Below are 22745 nucleotides of genomic sequence, written 5' to 3'. Positions count from 1 at the left end.
GTGTGAGTATTTGAGCAGTGTTTAGCAACCAATTTATCCTTCCTTTTGTGCGTGGATCCCGTAGAGTACTACGGATGCGTAGGGGTGCTAATACCTTCCCTTCGCATAACCGACTCCCGAACCCATTCTCTTTGGTCGCGAGACCATGTTCTTTCCAGGTTTACTCTGAGCGTTTCCTTTCCCTCTTTTGGGATAAATAACGCACGGTGGCGGCTCTGTTGTTCTTGTTTTCCCGCCGGTTTTTCGCGTGATGCGACACAAAGCCCAGCCCACGTTTGGAACAAAGGAAATGGTTGTCACGACCGCCACGAGCACATGCCGAGCGTCACGTCCCGAGTGAACGTTTTTCCCCTAAATTTTCTCATGCACGCTTTGAACCACGTTGAAGACTCATTCTACTACGGTTATTTTGAGAGGTGAATATAAATAGACCTCACAAAAGCCAATTGAGGATGATTCTTGATCTCTCTTCGCCGTGCAAATTTTTCCAGCAATATTTCTCCAGCATTATTTTTCCAGCACTCTAAATTTCCAAGCAATTTATTTCCTTTTCTTTTCTAGTTTAATTTCCGAAGCATACAGTTTATTTTCTCACGATAGTTTCTACACCGGAAATTATTGTGTAATTTTACTGGATCTAACCTTACGTTAGATCATAGTATTTAATTTCCTTGTTTTATTTTCCTATCTGATTGAGAATTGTGAAGAACAAATCCAACCGGCTTGTGGTGGAGTGTTCAAGCATCGAAGCTAGGAGATAAAATCCAGACACTACGCCAAAAAGTGCTTTTGGCAGCACCAAAAAGAAAGCGCTTTTTAAAAAAAGCGCTGTAATAGCTTGAAAAAAAATTCGCCTATGTAAAGAAAGCGCTTTTAAGGTAAAAGCGCTCTTATAGGTCTCCACTTGTGAAAGCGCTTTTAAGGTAAAAGCGCTCTTATACGTCTCAGTCTCACATCTATGAGTTTCACACTTATGAAAGCGCTTTTAAGGTAAAAGCGCTCTTATAGGTCTCATGGGTTTCACACTTATGAAAGCGCTTTTAAGGTAAAAGCGCTCTTATACGTCTCAGTCTCACATCTATGAGTTTCACACTTATGAAAGCGCTTTTAAGGTAAAAGCGCTCTTATAGGTCTCATGGGTTTCACACTTATGAAAGCGCTTTTAAGGTAAAAGCGCTCTTATAGGTCTCAGTCTCACACACTTATGAAAGCGCTTTTAAGGTAAAAGCGCTCTTATAGGTCTCATGGGTTTCACACTTATGAAAGCGCTTTTGAGGTAAAAGCGCTCTTATAGGTCTCATGGGTTTCAGACTTATGAAAGCGCTTTTAAGGTAAAAGCGCTCTTATAGGTCTCAGTCTCACATCTATGAAAGCGCTTTCATGGTAAAAGCGCTCTCATAGGTCATTTATAAAAATTATAATAAATCTAATATTACAAAATCCCTGACTTTCAGAAATCCCTCTTTCACTCTCTCTCGTTCGAAGCTCTCGCTGCCCTGGAAAAAATTCCACAGAGTACCTGGAAATCTCAACGATAAACACTGCAAATTTGAAAGAGACTGCATTCGAAAGAGAAGGATTCAATACCTGGAAATCTCATTGCGTTTTAAGGTTAGGTTTTCGTGTCTTTCTGTTTTGCCCTAGAAGTCAAAGAATAGGTGGTCGATTTTGGTTTGAATGGACTTGCATTGCTACATTATGGGTTATTTATTTGTCAGTATCGATTATTAGAGTTTGTGACTATGTTTGCTTAATATTCTGTAACTTACCGAAAGTTTCATCTTGTTCTGATATAAATGATATTCTGTAACTTGCATCGCCATTGACTTAGAAATAATGTTGGGAGTTCTAATAGAATCAGTGCCTTTTCAACATTTGTTTAAATTTGCTGAGAAAGTAGGAAGGAATGAACTGATATGTTTGCACCATTGTATCCTCATATTCTAACTATTACTGAAATTTCAGAAAGTGATGTTGATGTTAAATGTTGGATACTCAAATGGAATAACTTTGTCTGCTACAGTGATATATGTGATATGGTTTCAAGAACTTAGAGCAATGTCTCATATTTTGGCAATCCTATTACATGTTGGTTTGAATGAACAGTTAAACTTCAAAATGTACATTCATATTTTGGCATAACTTTGTCTGCTATAGTCATATTTTGGCAATCCTATTTAATGTTGTAAAATGATGTTTTAATATTATGTGAATTTTTAAGATGGTCACTGTAGTGTAAAATGAACCCTGATGGACTATATGTACATTTTTCATGTGCTTGTCTGCAGGTTGTTGAGTATCGTGGTGAGCAAATAGGAGGTCTTGAGGATCTGAGGGAACCATATATGTTGTTTTCTTCCTTTATAGATAAATTCTTGCTTAGCTTTTATTACATGGTTTGCGTCTAATTGAAAACTTCACGTCTTTGCCCATTTCAGGTTCTTACAAAATCGGTACTGCGTCTGAATCTGTTAATGCAGCTTACATATTTTCTAGAAAAGATCTTTCTCGGTATGTCTTTCAGCTTAGATATTATACAAACCCAAAGCATGTGTTTAATCATTTAGTATCTAGAATGAATCATTATGTTCAATTATTCATGTTAAGCTAATGAATCAAGTTACCAAAATATGTTAGTTATGTATGTTGCTTTATTATTTGACCTTGATATGCAGGCCTGCTATACAGATTCCCTGCGCAAGCAAAGCTGTTGTAGCTGTCCGGTTCTGTCCTATATTTTTTAATCTCAAAGCGACAAACTCAGGTACTTGTGCACTTAGTATAGTTCTGTTTACAACCAGTAACTATGTACAACCAGTTATATGTGGTACTGTTCCAATTAAACTGCCTGTGTGGGATGTATTCCGTCTTAAATCTATATGACCTCTTACTAGTAAAGATCATGAGTGGTGGCCTAGAGGTTCAAAGTGATTGGTCTGAGCTAATTAGACAGTTTTATATTATTTAGCTCTAGTTATGCATTAGGAAGCAGTTATGATATTTGGAACTGTGTTTTGGTCGCAACAAGCTCTTGAGTTCTTGGAAAGGAGACAGACAAAAGACTCAAAATAGTGGGACTTAGACGAGTTTCACCCAATAAAAGAGTGTTAGAGTTGGTATTGTTAGCACTCCTTTTATTAATATTAGTCCACGTAGTTTAACTATTGATATACCGGTTCGTCCATTGACACACTAACCTTATATCCCCATCGAGTTGATAATTTAATAAAATTGATAATGTGAATTGAATTTCTTGGTTCTTGAATTTCTTGGTTCTTACTTGTGAATTGAATTTCTTGAATGATCGATTACTTGGTTCTTGAATTGTTCATGTGCATCATATAAGTTTCTTGAATTGTTTTTATACGTTATGACTTATCCTTGATGTTGTTTTATATGTACAGCGCTCATTCCCTGTGTTTCCGTGAGTTTGACCTTCTCGACGTTGCTGTTCGGTAAATCCGAGGTAAATTTCTTCCTCAAATTACTGGTACACTGTGATGAATTTGTCTGAAATTGCGTGAATATGTTGTGTTTTCTTGCTCCGTATTCATTCTGTGTATACTTTGGGTTTTGACAGAAACGCGTTATACCGTTTTGTACCCTAATTACTTTGCGTTAAAACCATGGATAAGACATGGATGTATTCCAATCGATTGTCGAAAGAGTACGAGAATGGGGTATCGAAATTTGTTAAGTTTGCTATTGCGCACGCCAAAGACCCCAATCGAATGACATGTCCTTGCTTGAGTTGCTGTTATGGGAGTCAGGTTGACGCGGTTCAGTTGGCATCGCATTTACTACGGTATGGAATTGATAGAAGTTATACATGTTGGAATTTGCATGGTGAGAAAAGTAACGAGAATGTTGAATCGGGGTATAATACGACCTATGCTTCAAACGACGATTGCACAGATACATATGATTATGATCGAGTCGAAGAGATTGCAGAAGCGCTTGAAGAAGATCTTAAGGACTGTCCCAAAATGTTCGAGAGGTTGGTAAGCGATGCAGAGAAACCGTTGTATAATAGTTGTACAAAATTCACAAGATTGTCTGCGTTATTAAAGTTGTACAACTTAAAGGCGGGCAATGGATGGTCGGATAAAAGTTTCACAGAGTTATTAGCTCTTATGAAAGATATACTACCAGAGGATAATGTTCTTCCCAATCGAACGTATGAGGCCAAAAAGATGTTGTGCTCTATTGGCATGAGCTATGATAAGATACATGCCTGTTCAAACGATTGCGTTTTGTTTCGAAACGAGTATGCATCGTTAAATGAGTGTCCTAAATGTGGTGCCCCTCGATATAAGAAAAAGTTGTCTCCAGCAAAAGTCTTATGGTATTTTCCTATAATTCCGAGATTTAGACGCATGTATCGTAGTGAAACCGATTCAAGACACTTGACTTGGCATGCAGATGAAAGAATTATTGATGGAAAGTTTCGACATCCGGCAGATTCACCCCAGTGGATGAAAATTGATAATGATTATCCTGAATTTGGAAAAGAAGCAAGAAACCTTCGCTTGGCATTGTCTACTGATGGAATGAACCCACATGGTATTCAAAGTATCTCGCATAGCACATGGCCTGTGATTCTTATGATTTATAACCTACCTCCATGGCTATGTATGAAGCGTAAGTACATGATGTTATCTATGTTAATTTCTGGGCCTAAACAACCAGGGAATGACATAGACGTATACTTGACACCCTTAATCGAAGATTTAAAGTTTTTGTGGGAGAACGGTGTGGAGGTTTATGATGGGTATAGGAAAGAAAGTTTCAACTTGAGGGCGATGTTGTTTGGAACAATTAATGATTTTCCAGCATACGGAAATCTATCAGGGTACAGCATTAAAGGTGAAAAAGCGTGTCCTGTTTGTGAAGACGGAACCGATACGATGCGATTGGACCTTTGTCATAAGAATGTCTTTCTCGGTCATCGTAGATTCTTAAATTCTAATCATCACTACCGTGGGTGGAGAAAAGCATTCAATGGAAATACAGAAGAAGGTAGAGCTCCAACAATGTTGACAGGTGATCAAATTTTTGAAAAGGTGAAGGACGTAAGTACTAAGTTTGGCAAGCCTTTTGCACATACACTTGTCAAGAGTGGGTGGAAGAAAAGGTCAATTTTTTTTGAACTGCCATATTGGAAGTCTTTGTATGTAAGACATTTCCTCGATGTTATGCATATTGAAAAAAATGTATTTGACAGTGTTATTGGTACGTTACTCAATATACAAGGAAAGTCTAAGGATGGCCTTAATGTAAGGAAGGACATGGTAAACATGGGAATGAGAACTGAATTGGGACCCGTGAAGAAAGGAAAACGAACATATCTACCACCTGCTGTTTACACTCTATCTAGAAAGGAGAAAAAAATATTGTGTAAGTTCCTAAGTGAAGTTAAAGTTCCAGAAGGCTACTCATCAGATATTAGAAGACTTGTGTCTATGAAAGACCTCAAGTTAAAGAGTTTAAAGACGCATGATTGCCATGTTATAATGGAACATTTTCTACCGATAAGTATACGTTCTATTCTGCCAGAAAAAGTAAGAAGCGCAATAACTAAATTGTGTTTTTTCTTCAAGTCAATTTGCAGTAAGATGATCGATCCTGCGATCTTACCAACATTGCAAAAAGAAATAGTTGTTACTTTGTGTGATCTTGAAATGTATTTTCCTCCCTTGTTTTTTGACATAATGGTCCATCTAGTCGTTCATCTTGTGAAAGAGACACAATTGTGCGGACCAGCTTATATGAGATGGATGTACCCTGCTGAACGTTATATGAAAATATTAAAAGGGTATGTGAAAAACCGAAGTCGACCAGAGGGTTGTATTGTCGAACGATACATTGTTGAAGAAGCGGTTGAGTTTTGTACAGAATATTTGTCAAATGTTCAATCAATTGGACTCCCTAAATCTCATATTGTTGAAAAAAAAGAAGGTAAACAGCTAATTGGAAATAAAGTTGTGACAGTATCAAGGGTCGAACGAGATCAAGTGCATTTGTATGTTCTGCACAATGAGATTGAGGTTGAGCCGTATGTTGAAATGCACAAGGGTGTTCTTCGAGGTTTAAATCCGAATAGAAATGAGAATTGGATAGTACGAGAGCACAATCGAAGTTTCATACCATGGTTTAAGGAACATATTTATTCAAAGTATCGTTCAGATCCCGCTTCAATAACAGAAAGGTTGAGATGTTTAGCATATGGTCCAAGTTTGGTTGTGTTTTCTTATAGCGCATACGCAATTAATGGATACACATTTTATACCAAAGAACAAGATGATAAAAGTACTATGCAAAATAGTGGTGTCACCTTGGTAGCTGAAGCAATGCACATATCAAGTGTGAAGGACTTAAACCCGAAATTTGCAAATCTGTCATATTTTGGGGTTATCGAGCGCATTTTGGTGTTTGATTATGAGAAGTTTCATATTCCTATATTTGGTTGCAAGTGGGTTGAAAATAATAATGGCATACGAGTGGATAAGTCAGGATTTTTGCAAGTTGATCTTAATAGGGTGGGTTACACAGATGAGCCTTTCATTCTAGCCTCTCAAGCTAAACAAGTATTCTATGTCACTGATCCGACAAGTACGAAATGGTCTATAGTGCTTTTATCTAACAAAGTAATTGATGAAAGAATTGGAGATCAAGGTGATATTGATGTTGAGATTGAATCTTTTACCATAAATGATCAAAATGAGAATGAATCATGTATTAGAAATGATCATAATGAGGGTATTTGGATCAATCCAACCGTCCGCGTTGTTAAAAGAAAAGTAGAACATATTCCTACCAAGAAAAGAAAGAGACGTTACTGAAAAAGGTAATAGTATAATTATAGCCTATGTCATTCAAGAAAATTTAATTATAGCCTATGTCATTTTATATTATTCAATATATATATGGATTATTGATTATGGATTTTTATATTTTTCATTTCATTTTTATATTTTTTCTTTATTACAGGTTAAATGGCTAGTGATCAAGAAAACTCACAAGATGCAAATGCTCCTGATGATACTTCAGAAAAAGAAATTACACGAGGCATCACTATTATGAAGAGTATCATTCGTGATAGAGATAAAGCAGTAACATATAATGTAAATTGGAATGCTGATAACCAACTAATTGGGTCTAATGCTGCAAAGTTGGCAAGCTACATTGGTACACTTGTTCGTATGCACATTCCAATCACTGCTACAAGATGGAGTAATAAAGAGTTGGGTAGCGCTAAAGATAAGATTTGGACTGAGATACTGGTACAATATATGATTGTTTATATTTTCTTTATATTGACGATAATGTGTTTAAATTACTTATACTAACACACTTTATTCCAATATTTTTTCGTAGAGGTCTTTTAACATTGAAGATACAACTATCCGAAAAAAGTATATACTTCAATTGGCCGGAAAAAGACACAGAGGGTGGAGAACGTTTTTAACAAACAAGTATCTTAAGGACAAAGAAAAAAAATTTGTTGAATATGATCCGGAATATCCAGTGAAGTATGCGATCTTCATTACAGAAGAAGAATGGGTTGCTTTTGTAGCCCAAAGAAGAGACGAAAATTTCAAGAAAGTGAGTGCCACAAATCGCGAGAGAGCGTCAAATCCCACGTATGCATACAAAAAAGGGCGTTTGGGATATGCACGCTTAGAGGAAAAAATTGTAAGTATACAAAAATGCTACGATCTTATTAATTGTCTCAATGTGTTATAATTGATTATCTTATTATTTGTGTCAATGCGTAGTTAGACGAGACGAAAAGTGACGCAACATCACTTCCGCCACATGTTTTGTGGAAAGAAGCTCGTGTGGGAAAGGATGGAACTGTTAGGGATGACGTTCAACATATTTATGATGAATGTGTAAGTAGAACATTGTGTCTTTAATTAAATCAAAAGTTTAATAATATATAATTAATTTTTTTATCTCCACTAATAATTTCCGATATGTAAATGAATTTCAGGAGACCCTATCTCAATCGATAAGCACAGCTGAGGACCAGGAGAACAGGAGCGTACTTAGTAGAGCACTAAATGTTCCTGAGTATCCCGGTCGCGTGAGGGGTAAAGGGCATGGTTGTACTCCAACTTCCTTGTATAAGAATCCAAGGAGAAGAAATCCTAGCAATCAAGAAGTGATGGAGACGTTGCAGGCATTACAAGCGCAAGTTCTTCAATTGCAAAAGGATAATGAGAGATATAGGTGTATGGAAAAGTGCAGTTCACAGTTGAAAGAAACTAGTGAGAAAGCCAGTATCAATTGTCAAAATAAATTTCCCGAGGTAATTATATATGTTATTTTGAAATTAAAATAGCACATTTATGTTAATTGAAATATATACACATTAAAAGTAACATATTTATTATTGGTTTAGGGCATTTCATCTTGTCAGCTATACTTATCGTCACCGACTTATCGCCTAGTTGGCAAGGGAAAAGTGCACAACACTTCGGGAGATTTACTTCACCATAGACCGCTCCCGGATGGACACCTTAAAGTATCGGTTGATGTTGTATTAGATAAGGATGCGTTGCTACCGATACCTGACATTGTTTCAGAGACAACATTGCTGCGAGATGCAATAGGATCATTTGTTGCATGGCCCTTGGATCTCATTTTCATTGATGATGAGGTATGTTGAATTCAAAAACCACTATGAATCTTTTAGTATTCAAATGTCAATTCTGAACCGTTAAGTTAATTTTTTTTACATGGTAATTTTAGACGCCTACAAAACCCGCATCTAAGGATAGAGGGATTTTGCGGCACAACGAGTCTGTTGCATCACAAAAAGAGGTATATTGAAAGTGTTAATTATATGATCCGAATCAAAAAATGCATGATTTTATAATTTACCTATGTTATATGATTTATAGGTATTTGCTCAAGGGTCACAACAACTGAGCCAGAAAATTGGTAGTCGACAGAAAAACAAAAGGGATCTTCCAGTGACTTATTTGCCAAAAAAAGGTGCTTTTGTGCCTCGATACCAGATATCTCTTGAAACACTTGTTGACTCATCAGATATGGCAACAGCTGGTGCTATTCGCTTACTGGATATGGAAGAAGATATCTTTGGTTATTCATGCACTGAAACAATCGGAAAAGAAGATCTGGAACATATTTTTCGGCATCAAGAATTAGGCGTCGGTGTTATACACACATACATCCGGTAATCCGATCTATATATTATTTAATTACTTGAACAATTTATTTACACATTTCAATAAAAATAGTCTAATGTTTATTATGTTTTTATTGAAGGTTCTTGTATGACAATTTCATGCGCGGGAATGATCAATTGTCAAACAGATTCCGTTTCGTGTCTTCCTCCCTGGTCAACAAAGCATTAATTTGTAGGGAACCGGATTCATGTAGAGAGTACTTAGTCAAGAGATTCATGGCCAGCAGTACAAACAACTTGTATCTTTGGCCGTATAATTCAGGGTTAGATTTTAATTCTAAGTTTATTCTAATCTTTAATTGTTTCTTTTACGTAAAAAATTTCCATATAAACTTTTGTTTTAATTTATAGGTGTCACTGGTTGTTGCTTGCTATTGATCCTTTAAAAGAAGTGGTATATTTTCTGAATTCGATAGATGGTGAATGGACAAATTATCCGGATATGAAGCAATTAGTTGATACGTAAGTGAGACTGTTCTAAATATTCGTGTATATTTATGTGAGATTGTTCTAAATATATGTTTTTATTTTGTTAGATCAATAAAAGTGTTCCGATCTCAAAGACAAGCTCGAGTACCACGTACTAAATCCAGCAACATTACGTGGATAAAAGTGCAGGTACTTTAATTTTCACAATTTTGCTTATAATAGTGATGCTACTTGATAAGAAAAGATAACTATACATTCTTATTTATTTTTCTATGTAGTGTCCTCTACAGCGCAACGGTATCGATTGCGGATACTTTGTAATGAGGTTTATGAGGGAAATCATTAATATGAATCAAATAGAGATTCCAATCACGGTATGGATTTATAACTTAGGATTTGTTTTAATATTTATCGAATATTTCATATTATTTATTACTTTTAACTAAATCATGCATATTATGTTTTGTTATGTAGTACTTTGATGAATACAAGTGTGCTCATTACACGAGACTGCAGTTGGAACAAATCAAGGAGGAATTGTGTCAATATTTTATTGTGAAAAGATTAATTAGTATATAATGGTTTCAAAATAACATGAATACTTTGATGAAGAATGGTTTCTGGTTGGCAAGTGTATAGTTCTTTATATTTTTAACAGATTAGTTATGACTCCAAATAGGCCGTATAACATATTAGTTTTGACTTGTGTATAGTTCTTTATAATTTTAGTGATATCTTTAATTTCATGGATAGATTAATGTGTTCATTCTTGTGTTGGTTTGCTTTAAAAAATTACAAATGCTTGAATTATGACTCCAAATGTGTTCAGTGCCTATCTATCCTTGTGTTGGTTTGCTTTCATGGATAGATTATGACTCCAAATGCTTGAATTAGAGAGGCTTGATTTACAGGTTTATGGGATTATTCCCAAAAAATATTACAGGTTGAAATGGTAGGCTTAAACTGAAGGCAGCGTTTTGTTATTTTACTAGAGGAAAAGACAGCGCTTTTTACTAAAAAGCGCTGCTAAAGGTTGTCAATAGAGAGCGCTTTTTAGTAAAAAGCGCTGCTATAGGTTGTCAATAGAGAGCGCTTTTTACTAAAAAGCGCTGCTATAGGTTGTCAATAGAGAGCGCTTTTTAGTAAAAAGCGCTGCTATAGGTGGTATATAGACAACCTTTAAGAGCGCTTTTTACTCAAAAGCGCTGCTAAAGGTTGTCAATAGAGAGCGCTTTTTAGTAAAAAGCGCTCTTAAAGGTTGTCTATATACCACCTTTAGCAGCGCTTTTTACTAAAAAGCGCTCTCTATTGACAACCTTTAGCAGCGCTTTTTAGTAAACAAAAAGCGCTGCTAAAACCTATAGCAGCGCCACCTACGGCAGCGCTTTTAAGCGCTTTTAAAGGCCAAAAAAAGCGCTCTCATAGGTCTTTTTTGGCGTAGTGAGAATTCTAGTATTTTTCCAGGTTCATTAATTAATTAATTAATCGTTTTAATTTACATATGCTTTGTTCCGCTGTTTATATATACTGTTTGTTTGATATGGCCGTATTTATGCATGATTATTGTTTATGCATGTTTATCATGTCTGGCTAATTAACTTAGATATCGGTATGTAAAGTAAGCGGAATAAAGGAATCAAAATTGAGTTGGTTTAAATTTATTTCAAAATATAGTCACTCTTTTTCTGGTCTCAATTTACAGAGTTAATACCAAGGTTTTTGTACGAGAGTAAAAGACATAAAGAAGTTAAAATCAATAGAACGACAGTTTGAGTTTTTAACTAGACAGTGTAAATTGAACATTAACTTTAAATCAGGGCGAAAGCAATTTTTAAGGTTAATTAAATTCTAATCATTTTCAAAAATTATTTTTAAAAGTTAAATGTGAGGACGAGAGTTAAGCATTTAAGTTTAATCATATAATCTAAGTCAACAGAGCGAGAGTTTGAGACGAGGGTGTTTAAACGATTAGTATTTTCTAAAAAGGAGTTTCTATAGATTCTATTATTTTCAAAAAGTCATTTTAGATTTAACGAAATAGTGAGAGCGTATGTTAAAATATAAAGTCATAGTCTAATTCAACAGAGCGAGAGTTTGAGGAAAAGACTTTTAATTAATAGTGTCTACTGAAAAGACTTATTTTAAAAGTAAGAAAAAGACCAACGAAGATTTGATTCCCTAATTACGACGAACTACATACTGATATCCATATTATTTGATAGTTTATCTAGATCCAAATTTAGTTTTACTTTTCCCCCTAATCATTAAAGCATCATCCGCCTTAGCTTTACGCAGTAACCCTAGAAAAACGGTAGATCGATTCATTAAGTCCCTGTGGGATCGATATCTTTTAAAACTACGCGATTAGGCTGTGCACTTGCAGTTAGTACCCCGATAGACTCATAAAGTCGCGATCAAGTTTTTGGCGCCGTTGCCGGGGACTTTTATTTAGTCGATATCGTAACTCTCCTGTTACGCTGTAGAGACTAAGGCAATTTTTATTTTTATTTTTCCCTTTTTTTTTCGTTGATTTATATGCCACACACTCGCTCACAAGGCGCGCCATACTACTTACGAATCAACGACGTTGAACGATATCTCCGATTATTACAACGAATTCAGGAGTATCGTGTTAGAAACAATCTTCCTCCAATCGAAATTCCTGATCTCAAAAATCTCCGTCCTTTAACGATACCAGCGATGGCCGAACCAGCTCATGCTCTTCGAGATTACGCTGCTCCATCGCAAGATGAGCCGCATTCGAGTATTGCTCCACCCGCAATCGAAGCGAACAACTTCGAACTTAAACCTTCGCTGTTGCAGGCAGTGCAACAGAATCAATTTTCTGGAAATCCTACCGAGGATCCAAACCTTCATTTATCCGTATTTGTCCAATACGCTGACACTGTTAAAGCTAATGGTGTCACTTCAGAGGCGATTCGACTTCGTCTCTTTCCTTTCTCGTTAAGAGATAAAGCTAGAAGATGGCTTCAGTCTCTTCCTTCCAACTCAGTCACCACATGGAATGAGTTTACGAAAGTCTTTCTTGCCCGATATTTTCCTCCAAGAAAAACAGCTATGTTGAGAGCCCAGATAAATGGATTTAAGCAAAAAGATAACGAATCTCTTTTCGAAGCATGGGAAAGATATAAGGACATGATGAGACTTTGCCCACACCATGGTTTAGAAGACTGGTTAGTAATTCATACCTTCTACAATGGTCTTTTGTACAACACAAGGTTAACAATAGACGCCGCCGCAGGTGGTGCGCTTATGGATAAACCTTACACCGACGCTTATCAACTTATCGAGAGCATGGCCCAAAATCATTATCAGTGGGGAAGCGACCGAACAATGGTAGAAAAACCTCAAACGAAAGGTGGCATGTACGAGATAAGTAGCCTTGATCATGTTAATGCAAAAGTGGATGCTCTTGCCCAGAAAATTGAAAGTTTAAATGTATCACCTCCAGCCACTGTGGTTGCCGTAACTCAAAATTGCGAAGTCTGTGGAATTCAAGGTCACACTCCTACAGATTGTCAACTCCTAATAGGAATTCAAACAGATCAGGTGAACTATGTTCAAGGAAATCCTTACTCGCATACCTATAACTCAAACTGGAAAAACCATCCTAATTTTTCATATAAAAGTAACAACGCTTTATACGCACCAGGTCAAGCTCCCAGTCAAGCTCCAGCTGTACCACCTGGATATCAAAATCCGACCCCATCTACACCTAACAATAACGTTCCTAGGAAGTCCAACTTGGAAATCATGATGGAGAACTTCATAGCTTCTCAACAGCAAACCAATAAAGAATTCTTAAACCAGAATGTACACACTAGCGAACCGATTAAACAACTAGCAAGTAAAGTAGATGCCCTGGCTACCCATAACAAAATGCTTGAAACGCAAATCTTGCAAGTAGCTCAACAACAAGCGCCTACTGCTGCCCCAACTGGTACATTTCCTGGACAACCCCAACCTAATCCGAAAGGCCACGCTCATGCAATTATATTACGAAGTGGTACAGAGGTAGAAGGACCATCTGACCCAAGGATCGAGAGCCAAAACTCTAAAAAGTCAACTGAGGAAGAAAGTAAACCTAAGGAAAAGAAAGAGTGTAATAAGGAAACCGTAGAAAAAAAAGAACCTTGTGTACCGCCACCGCCTTACAAACCACCTATCCCTTATCCTCAAAGGTTAATTAAAACCAAAGACGCGGGCCAATTTAAAAAAATTTGTTGACCTACTGAAACAATTAAACGTCACAATTCCTTTTACATAAGCTATTACACAAATGCCCTCATATGCTAAGTTCTTAAAAGAAATTTTATCAAATAAAAGGAAACTTGAAGATAACGAAACCGTTACACTCACTGCTAAGTGTAGCGCAATAATCAAAAATATGCCTCCTAAACTTAAAGATCCTGGTAGTTTTTCTATACCCTGTCATATAGGAAAATTTGTCATAGACAAAGCTTTATGCGATTTAGGAGTCGGTATCAGTGTTATGCCCTTGTCCATATGCAAGAAACTTGAAATGGGAGAATTAAGACCAACTAAAATGTCTGTGCAATTAGCAGACCGTTCCGTTAGATATCCCGTAGGAATTCTTGAAAACGTTCCCGTGCGCATAGGTCAATTCTACATTCCCACCGATTTTATAATTATGGACATAAGAGAAGATGAGGTTACCCCCATTATATTGGGAAGACCCTTCTTAGCAACCGTCGGTGCTATCATAGACGTAAAACGAGGATGACTCACTTCCGAAGTAGGAGAAGAGAAAATTGAGTTTATTCTTTCCAAATTTTTGAAAGCACCTGCAATAGAAGACACATGTTACTTCATGGATATCATCGATGAATACATAAAAGAAACAGAATTCGAAAATGACGATTTGTCCGACTATCGTGTAGAAGAAAAACTGAACCAATGTTTAGCAATAACATCAAACCCTACGCAATGCCTTAAGAAACCAACCCTCGACCTGAAAACACTTCCCAAAAATCTGAGATATGAATTCCTAGACCTAGAACTTGAACGACCAGTAATAGTCAATGCAGACCTAGGAAAACTTGAAACCGAAAAACTCCTACATATCTTAAGAAAATATCCAACCGCATTAGGATACAACATCATCGATCTTAAAGGGATAAGTCCTTCTATTTGTATGCATCGCATCATGCTAGAAGAAGACTGTAAGACTTCTAGGGAACATCAGAGGAGACTAAACCCGATCATGAGTGAGTTAGTGAAGAAGGAAGTAACGAAGTTATTAGAGGCAGGTATCATATATCCTATATCCGATAGCAAATGGGTTAGTCCTGTACACGTAGTACCAAAGAAAGGAGGTATAACAGTGATCGAAAATGAAAAAGGAGAAACTATAACCAAACTAATTGAATCGGGATGGAGAATGTGCATTGATTATAGAAAGCTAAACAAAGCAACCCGAAAAGATCATTTTCCTTTACCATTCATAGACCAGATGTTAGAACGACTAGCCAAGCATTCTCATTTCTGCTATCTGGACGGTTACTCGGGTTTCTTTCAAATACCGATTCATCCTGATGACCAAGAAAAGACAACGTTCACATGTCCTTTTGGTACCTTCGCTTATCGACGAATGTTGTTTGGCTTGTGCAATGCTCCTGCAACCTTCCAAAGATGCATGATGGCAATATTCGCCGATTTTCTCGAAAGCATCATGGAAGTCTTTATGGATGACTTTTCCGTAAACGGGCAAAGTTTCGAAGAATGTCTTGAAAACCTAGAAAGAGTTCTAGAACGATGTGTAAAAGTAAACCTAGTAGTACTTAATTGGGAAAAATGCCACTTTATGGTACAAGAAGGAATTGTTTTAGGACACATCATATCAAATAGAGGAATCGAAGTAGACAAAGCCAAAATAGAAGTAATCGAAAACCTTCAACCTCCGAAAACTGTGAGGGAAATACGAAGCTTCTTAAGACATGCCGGTTTTTACCGACGATTCATTAAAGATTTCTCTAAAATAACTAAACCTTTAACCGAATTATTAATGAAAGACGCTGAATTCATCTTCGACAATAAATGTTTAGAAGCATTTCAAACACTTAAACAGGCATTGATCTCCGCGCCCATAATGCAGACCCCGGATTGGAATGAACCTTTTGAAATAATGTGTGACGCAAGTGACTACGCCGTAGGCGCTGTTTTAGGACAACGAAAGGATAAAAAACTTCACGTCATATATTATGCGAGTAGAACTCTAGATGAAGCGCAAATGAATTACGCCACGACCGAGAAAGAACTTTTAGCAGTAGTATTTGCACTAGATAAATTTCGTTCCTACTTGGTCGGAGCTAAAATAATCGTTTACACTGATCACGCTGCCATTAAGTACCTCTTAACAAAAAAGGACGCTAAACCTAGACTCCTAAGGTGGATCTTGTTGCTACAAGAATTTGATTTGGAAATCAAAGATAAAAAAGGAACAGAAAACGTAGTAGCAGATCACCTCTCTAGACTTGAAAACCTGGAACCGAAAAGAACATCGATCAACGATGATTTCTCGTACGATAAACTTATAGCTAATTTGGAAGAAAATAGAGCTGACAAACAGGTAGAAACCACCTTGGTTGTATGCGTTACACCATGGTACGCTGATTTTGTCAATTATTTAGCCAACGGAGTGGTTCCACTTGATTTATCCTACCAACAAAAGAAACGATTCTTCCATGACATAAAACATTATTACTGGGACGACCCTTTACTTTTCAAAAGAGGCTCCGATGGTATTTTCCGTCGCTGTATACCTGAAGAAGAGGTAGAAAGTATAATCCAACATTGCCATTCCGCTCCTTATGGTGGACATGCAAGTACATCCAAAACCTGCTCTAAAATCCTACAAGCCGGTCTTTATTGGCCAAACATATGGAAGGATGTACATACCGCTGTCAAGAAATGCGATAGGTGTCAACACACAGGAAACATATCTAGACAGGACGAAATGCCACAAAAAGGCATTTTGGATATAGAAATTTTCGATGTGTGGGGAATAGATTTCATGGGACCTTTTCCACCTTCTTTTGGTAACAAGTACATACTCGTAGCAGTTGACTACGTATCAAAATGGATTGAGGCTATAGCTTCTCCAACAAACGACACACGAGTAGTAATTAAACTCTTTAAGAATATAATCTTTCCAAGATTTGGTGTCCCAAGAATAGTCGTCAGTGACGGTGGATCTCATTTCATATCTAAAATACTCGAAAAATTATTGTTTAAGTATGGTGTAAAACATCGAGTAACAACACCTTACCATCCTCAAACTAGTGGACAAGTGGAAGTGTCTAATAGAGAAATCAAACATATATTGGAAAAAACTGTCGCTACATCGAGGAAAGACTGGTCATCAAAATTACCTGAAGCTTTATGGGCTTATCGAACCGCTTACAAAACTCCCATAGGAACAACCCCATTTAAGCTTATTTATGGTAAATCGTGTCACCTCCCAGTGGAGTTAGAACATAAGGCCTATTGGGCTATTAAAAATTTAAATTTAAACTATAAGGCCGCCGGTGAAAAGCGAATCCTAGATATAAACGAATTAGAGGAACTTAGACAAGATGCATACGAAAATGCCAAAATCTACAAGGAAAGAACGAAAAAATGGCATGATAAACGTATATCAAGGGAAACTTTCAAACAAGGCGATGTAGTCCTATTGTTTAACTCTAGACTTAAGTTATTCCCAGGAAAACTACGCTCTAGGTGGTCTGGCCCTTTCAAAGTCACTAATGTCTTTTCTAGTGGGGCTATAGAAATTAAAGGAAAATCTATTGAGTCATTTATCGTAAATGGGCAGCGTCTAAAACATTATCATTATGCTGAAAACAATGAAGATTCGCAAGTCCTGCACTTAGACGTATTGTCTCCAAAATCAATAGATTAACATTTAATAGTTTTGTGTCGAGCTTGCGACATTAAACAAAGCGCTTCGTGGGAGACAACCCACAAAATTTTTATTTTTCTTTGATTATTCTTTTGATTTTATTCAGTTTTCATTCTTCATTTTCTTTATATTATTAAATTTTTCTTCTTTTCTTTTTTCGGCATCTGGCCAAATCCTGACTAAAATTCTTGTTTTTCTTTTCTTTAGTTAACACTAACCTGATGGCACATATTGATCGCATGGGTATCAAGTTCCGAGGGAGAGCTCAGAGACAAAAATTTGAAGAACTTGCTGAGAGAGAGATGCACCCAAATTTTTATGCTGATGATGGTGCAATGACCGTACTTGGGCTAAGAGATAGTGTCCTATATCTGCTGAGTCAAATAGGGTGGGAAACCACTCTTATTCGGAGATAATTTGTTACTAACCGGAGGCTAACTCTAGAATTCCTTAGCTCCCTGATTTATTTACCGAACCATGGAAAAGGAATAAACCGAGGTTTCATTCAATTCAGGATGTTCAATATGGAGTATCAGTATAACATTAGAGAATTTACTAACCTCTTAGGGTTCCCTACTTCTTTTGACACATTCACCATGAGCCAAGAAGACCTCTTTGAATATCGAGAGCTTGAGCATTTTTGGGGAAGTTTGACAGGAAATGATGAACCTGAGGAACATGAGTTTCTTTCTGGAAACATACATAACCCAGCTTTTCGTTATTTCCACAAGATCCTAGCACACACTCTTTTTGGGAAAAGATCAAACATTACCACAGTATCACGTGATGAACTTTTCATAATAATTTGTGCTTCCCAGAATCGTCCAGTGAATGGTGCCACTTATATGTTGGCGAGTTTTTACCTTCTTATTCAAGATGACTGTGCACCGATTCAAATAGGAGGATTGATAACTATGATTGCTAATGCTATTGGATTGCGCCAACCCATGCTTGATTTGAACCCTTTTTATGGTATTCAGCCTATGAATTAGGGGTGTTCGTGGTTCATAAACTGCATTGAACCAAACCACATTTATAGTTCAGTTCAGTTTATAATAACCATTTTACAAAAAATGCAGTTAATTGCAAAAATGGTTTCAATTCAATTTAAAACTAGTTTATAACTGGTTTGTATTTATAAACTAGTTTATAATCAGTTTGCAATTATAAACCAATTTTATAATTTGAACTCTTTTAAAATCAATTTTTTTAATTTTATAAAAATTAATTAATTTAAAAAAAAAGAATATTTGAAAATATTTATTTAAAAAAAAAACTTTTATTTATAAAAATTAATTAAAATTTTTATTTTTTTGAAAAAAAAAATCTGAATAGATATTTTTAAAATTTCATGCAAAAAAAAATTAAAAAAAATATTTTAATTTTAAATTTTCGGGGAAAAAAATCCAGAATAATTTTTTTTTTGAATTTTATTTTTGGAAAAATAAAAAAAAATATATTTTATTTTTATATTTCAAAAATTTTGGAAAAAAACAAAAATTATTTATTCTGAAATTTTTATTTTTCAAAGAAAAATAATTTTTTCAGAATTTTTTATTTTTCTAAAAAAATATTTTTTTTTATTTCAAATTAAATTATATTTTTTTAATGAATAAAAAAAAATTATTTTCAGAAAAAAATTATTTTTTATTTTATGGAATACAAAATATTTTATTTTCAGATTTTTTTCTAAAAAAACTATATTTTTTTTATAATTTTATTTTTAATTTTCAATAAAATATTTTTTACTTTCATAATTATAAATATTTTTAATTTCTATTTTTTTCACTCTCAATAATTTTTCTTTTTTTTATTAAAAAAAATTATAACTAAAACAGTTTATAAAAGAAAACTGGTTATGAACCGGTTTTAAACTGAATTATAATTGGTTAATTTAAATGGTTCAGTTCATTAACCATTCAAGTGGTTTAGTTATTTTATGGTGCAATGCAATTCAGTTTAGTAATATAATTTGGTTAACCATATTTTTGCACACCCCTACTATGAATATACTTTTCCTTTTCAACACTATGTTTATAGGAAACCTTGGACCTGAAGAGTTTGAACTATTAATTAACAACCAAGTTTTTTACCTATTCACCATGCCTAGCCCGATGACTAGTGTCCATAACCGAAACAATTGGCTCTACAACCTGGATGGAATGCCTTCTCCTGTTAGATCTGTTGAAACCATCCAAGATTATGAGATTCTTGACAACCAGATTCCTAATGCTGAGTCTGATCCGCAGACACCAATTGGTTACCATGATGCTGCCTCTCCACCTCATCCTATCCCGTCCGCAGAATCAGCAGTACCTGATCTTAGACATCATATGCCCGGAACTGATTATAATACCGTTATTCAAGCTTTGATGTCAGAACAAGATGCCATTAGAGAAGAGTTAACTATGATGGGACATGAATTTTTGGAATACATGAGTAGAATGACAAATCAATTTCACGAGTTGCTACACCATGTCAATTCCTTTGCTCCTCCGACGAGAGATTCTACAAGTGGCTAGAAGAATTGCAGTTAACTAGTTTTAGTCTTAGGAAATTTATAGTTTCATTTGACAATATTTTTAATCTTAGGATTTATTTTTCGCATGTTTTATTTTATCTTCAATCAAATATTACATTATGTTTATTTCTATGAAGCTACTGGCATTATTGGTTAAATTAAATTTCATTTTGATCTATGCAGTGTCTAAAATTACCAATGATGATATATATTATATGCTACTACTTACATGGCTTATTAGAGAAAAAAATATATATTCTATGGTGTAGTAAAGTAGCAAATATAATAAACAAAATAATAAAAATAAAAAAATAAAAAAATAAAATAATAATAAAACAAAACTTGTCACAAAAGTTAGCCAATGCATGCTGCCACCAGGCTATCACGACCGTTGCAAACTCAGAAGTGTGACGAGCGTCACACATGCTGTCACGGTCGCCACGCACCCCATGACGCCCGTAACGCATGCTGTCACGAACGTGACAACTTGATTTCTCGTAAATGTTGTTGACCGTTATGTCATGAACGTTACCCCCCATTTCAATTCATCTTTATCCCCATTCAACTCACCTCTTTACTCCATTCCACTCACCTTCATCCCCATTAATTTTTTCTCACCCACTTCTCTTCCCAATTTCAAAACTCTTCCTATAAATACCTTCTCTACATTTCTTCCTACACCACATCATTCCAAAAAACCATTCTATACAAACAAATATTTCATCTTTTTTTCCTTTCTCCTTCTTTCTACCTACCAATCAAAATGGCGGAAAACCAACATCAAGAAGTGCAATTCGGAAATATTATTTTCCGAATTGAAGATAGTAACTATCAACGGGAGCAGTTTATTCGTTTCCAGCAACGCGGTGTCACATCTACCAGGTACCCAGATTTCAATTGCTTACAAGAATTAGGACTACATCAAGGTGTGCAATGTCTGCTTCGGTTATCCGATTTAACTTTTCTGTGCACACAAAATCACCCAATATACCCATCACTCACCTTGGAGTTTTTAAGCTCTTATTCATACACCACTCCAACCGGTGAGGGCGAGTACTTAACCGGTGTCGCAAAATTCCGTATGTTCAACACTGAGTACGCACTATCTCAAGAACAGTTGAGTGTCATGCTACATTTTCCTGAAGGAGACCACGTCCACCCAAGAATCCCTCCAAACTCAGATTGGAACACGGTCGCATTCGAACTTTTTGGAAAAATATCTGGTGTGGTAACCACAAATTGGGATGCATTACTTGCTTCACACATACACAACCCCACTATCCGGTATTTTATCCGCATTTTGCAAAACACCATCTTTGGAAGAGCCAACAACAGCAAAGTCAACGCGAAAGAATTATTCTTCCTACACTGCATCTTTTCAGCAGATACAAAGGTAAACACCGCCTCTTTCTTACTCCACCATATCCGTACCCTTTGTGCTAGAGGCAGTCAACTTTTTGTGATTGGAGGATTAATAACCACCATCGCACTCAGTTTAAATCTAGGGGACCGACTTCAGAATTTGCAATCTTTGCCACCCCTGTTTATGGATATCAGCTATTGTTGCTCCTGCCGCTTAATCAAAAATAGGGTAGGCGGGAATTATTATCTTATGGTGAATAACCAAGAAATCCCAAGCGTCGTTATGCCTAACATTGCGCTCACCGATGTTACTAACCCCAACAGATTCATCTACGATCTGAATGCTCCCGAACCTACCATGCCTACACAAGCAAACCCGCCCCCAGACGAGTTTGATGAAATGGAGCAAGGTGATCAAGGTCCTGAACAACATTCTGTCCCACATATTCCTTCCGATAATGTAGCTGGTCCATCCTCCCGACGTCGTCGAAGAAGAAGGCCTGCAACAAATGATGACATCATGGATGCTATTGAACATCAAGCCCAACGGCTTGATGCCATGCATGCGCAGAATAACGAAGTAATGCAACTGATGCGCCAGATGCAACAACAACAAGAGAGGAATGCAATAACCGACCAGAGGTTCACTGACTTTCTTAATAGGTTTGATGACTTGGCAGTACGTGAACGATCACCGGGTCCGAGAACAAGAGGACGCAGTCAGAATTGAGTTTACGTACCCTCTTTTCCTTTTTTCGTTTTTTTTTAAACATTAGGGACGATGTTTTATTTAAGTGTAGGGGGGAAAACTTTGTTTCAGTCATGTTAAGATTTCCTATCAGTATGTTTATTTCCCATTCAAGTATGTTATTTCCCTTTCACAAATAAATTTTTTTATGTTATTTCCCTTTCAATAATAAAAAAAAAATTCTTAAGTCAAGTCCTTAGTGTGAAAAATTCTTATTATCTATTCCCCTCAATTTTCTTGAGCCATAACAAAATTCAACACACTCAATAAGTATAAAGGCTGCTTATTTTATAAAACTTGAGTGAAATTAAGACAAAATTATTACCGCCCCAACACTCTAAAAACCTCAGCATGTTAGATCAGTTTAAGTACCTATTATACCAACTCCTTGAACTTTTAGTTTTATAGTAACCCTGAGTAGTTTATACGAGAAGTCGGCACCATCTTAATAGCAAACTACGTGGAGAGCCGATGAATACAAGTGAATGATCCCCAAAACAACATATTAAAAATCAGGAAATGCACT

The 22745-nt window shown here is 36.0% G+C and overlaps 1 protein-coding gene, 1 long non-coding RNA gene and 1 other non-coding gene across 3 annotated transcripts; 2 read left to right on the top strand and 1 right to left on the bottom strand.

Moving 5' to 3' along the window:
- The first annotated feature begins 1549 nt into the window (after positions 1 to 1549).
- On the top strand, positions 1550 to 2767 carry LOC127086061 (uncharacterized). The gene is made up of 3 exons (XR_007789386.1): positions 1550 to 1611; positions 2289 to 2511; positions 2676 to 2767. It is a non-coding gene; the product is annotated as an uncharacterized LOC127086061 (long non-coding RNA).
- A 4228-nt stretch (positions 2768 to 6995) lies between these two features.
- Positions 6996 to 10672, top strand: LOC127078419 (uncharacterized). Its single transcript, XM_051018879.1, has 12 exons — positions 6996 to 7283; positions 7378 to 7695; positions 7779 to 7895; positions 7997 to 8314; positions 8408 to 8665; positions 8758 to 8829; positions 8910 to 9205; positions 9298 to 9480; positions 9569 to 9679; positions 9754 to 9835; positions 9925 to 10020; positions 10121 to 10672. The coding sequence occupies exons 1-12, from the start codon at positions 6996 to 6998 to the stop codon at positions 10223 to 10225; spliced, it is 2244 nt and encodes a 747-aa protein (XP_050874836.1). The 3' UTR covers positions 10226 to 10672.
- A 2052-nt stretch (positions 10673 to 12724) lies between these two features.
- On the bottom strand, positions 12725 to 12831 carry LOC127088396 (small nucleolar RNA R71). Its single transcript, XR_007790234.1, has one exon. It is a non-coding gene; the product is annotated as a small nucleolar RNA R71 (small nucleolar RNA).
- Positions 12832 to 22745: the final 9914 nt, after the last annotated feature.

The sequence above is a fragment of the Lathyrus oleraceus genome, chromosome 5, assembly GCF_024323335.1.
Source record: "Lathyrus oleraceus cultivar Zhongwan6 chromosome 5, CAAS_Psat_ZW6_1.0, whole genome shotgun sequence".
Classification (NCBI taxonomy): domain Eukaryota; kingdom Viridiplantae; phylum Streptophyta; class Magnoliopsida; order Fabales; family Fabaceae; genus Lathyrus; species Lathyrus oleraceus.
Note: the sequence above shows the minus strand (reverse complement) of the source record. Positions and strands in the feature narration are given on the sequence as shown.

What these genes read in the sequence shown, in the direction of transcription:
- LOC127078419 (XM_051018879.1), top strand. Translation starts at nt 6,996, where the DNA reads ATGGCTAGTGATCAAGAAAACTCACAAGATGCAAATGCTCCTGATGAT. An exon ending in AACATATTTATGATGAATGT is followed by an intron (nt 7,896 to 7,996) that starts GTAAGTAGAACA and finishes AATGAATTTCAG; the next exon opens with GAGACCCTATCTCAATCGAT. An exon ending in GTCAAAATAAATTTCCCGAG is followed by an intron (nt 8,315 to 8,407) that starts GTAATTATATAT and finishes TTATTGGTTTAG; the next exon opens with GGCATTTCATCTTGTCAGCT.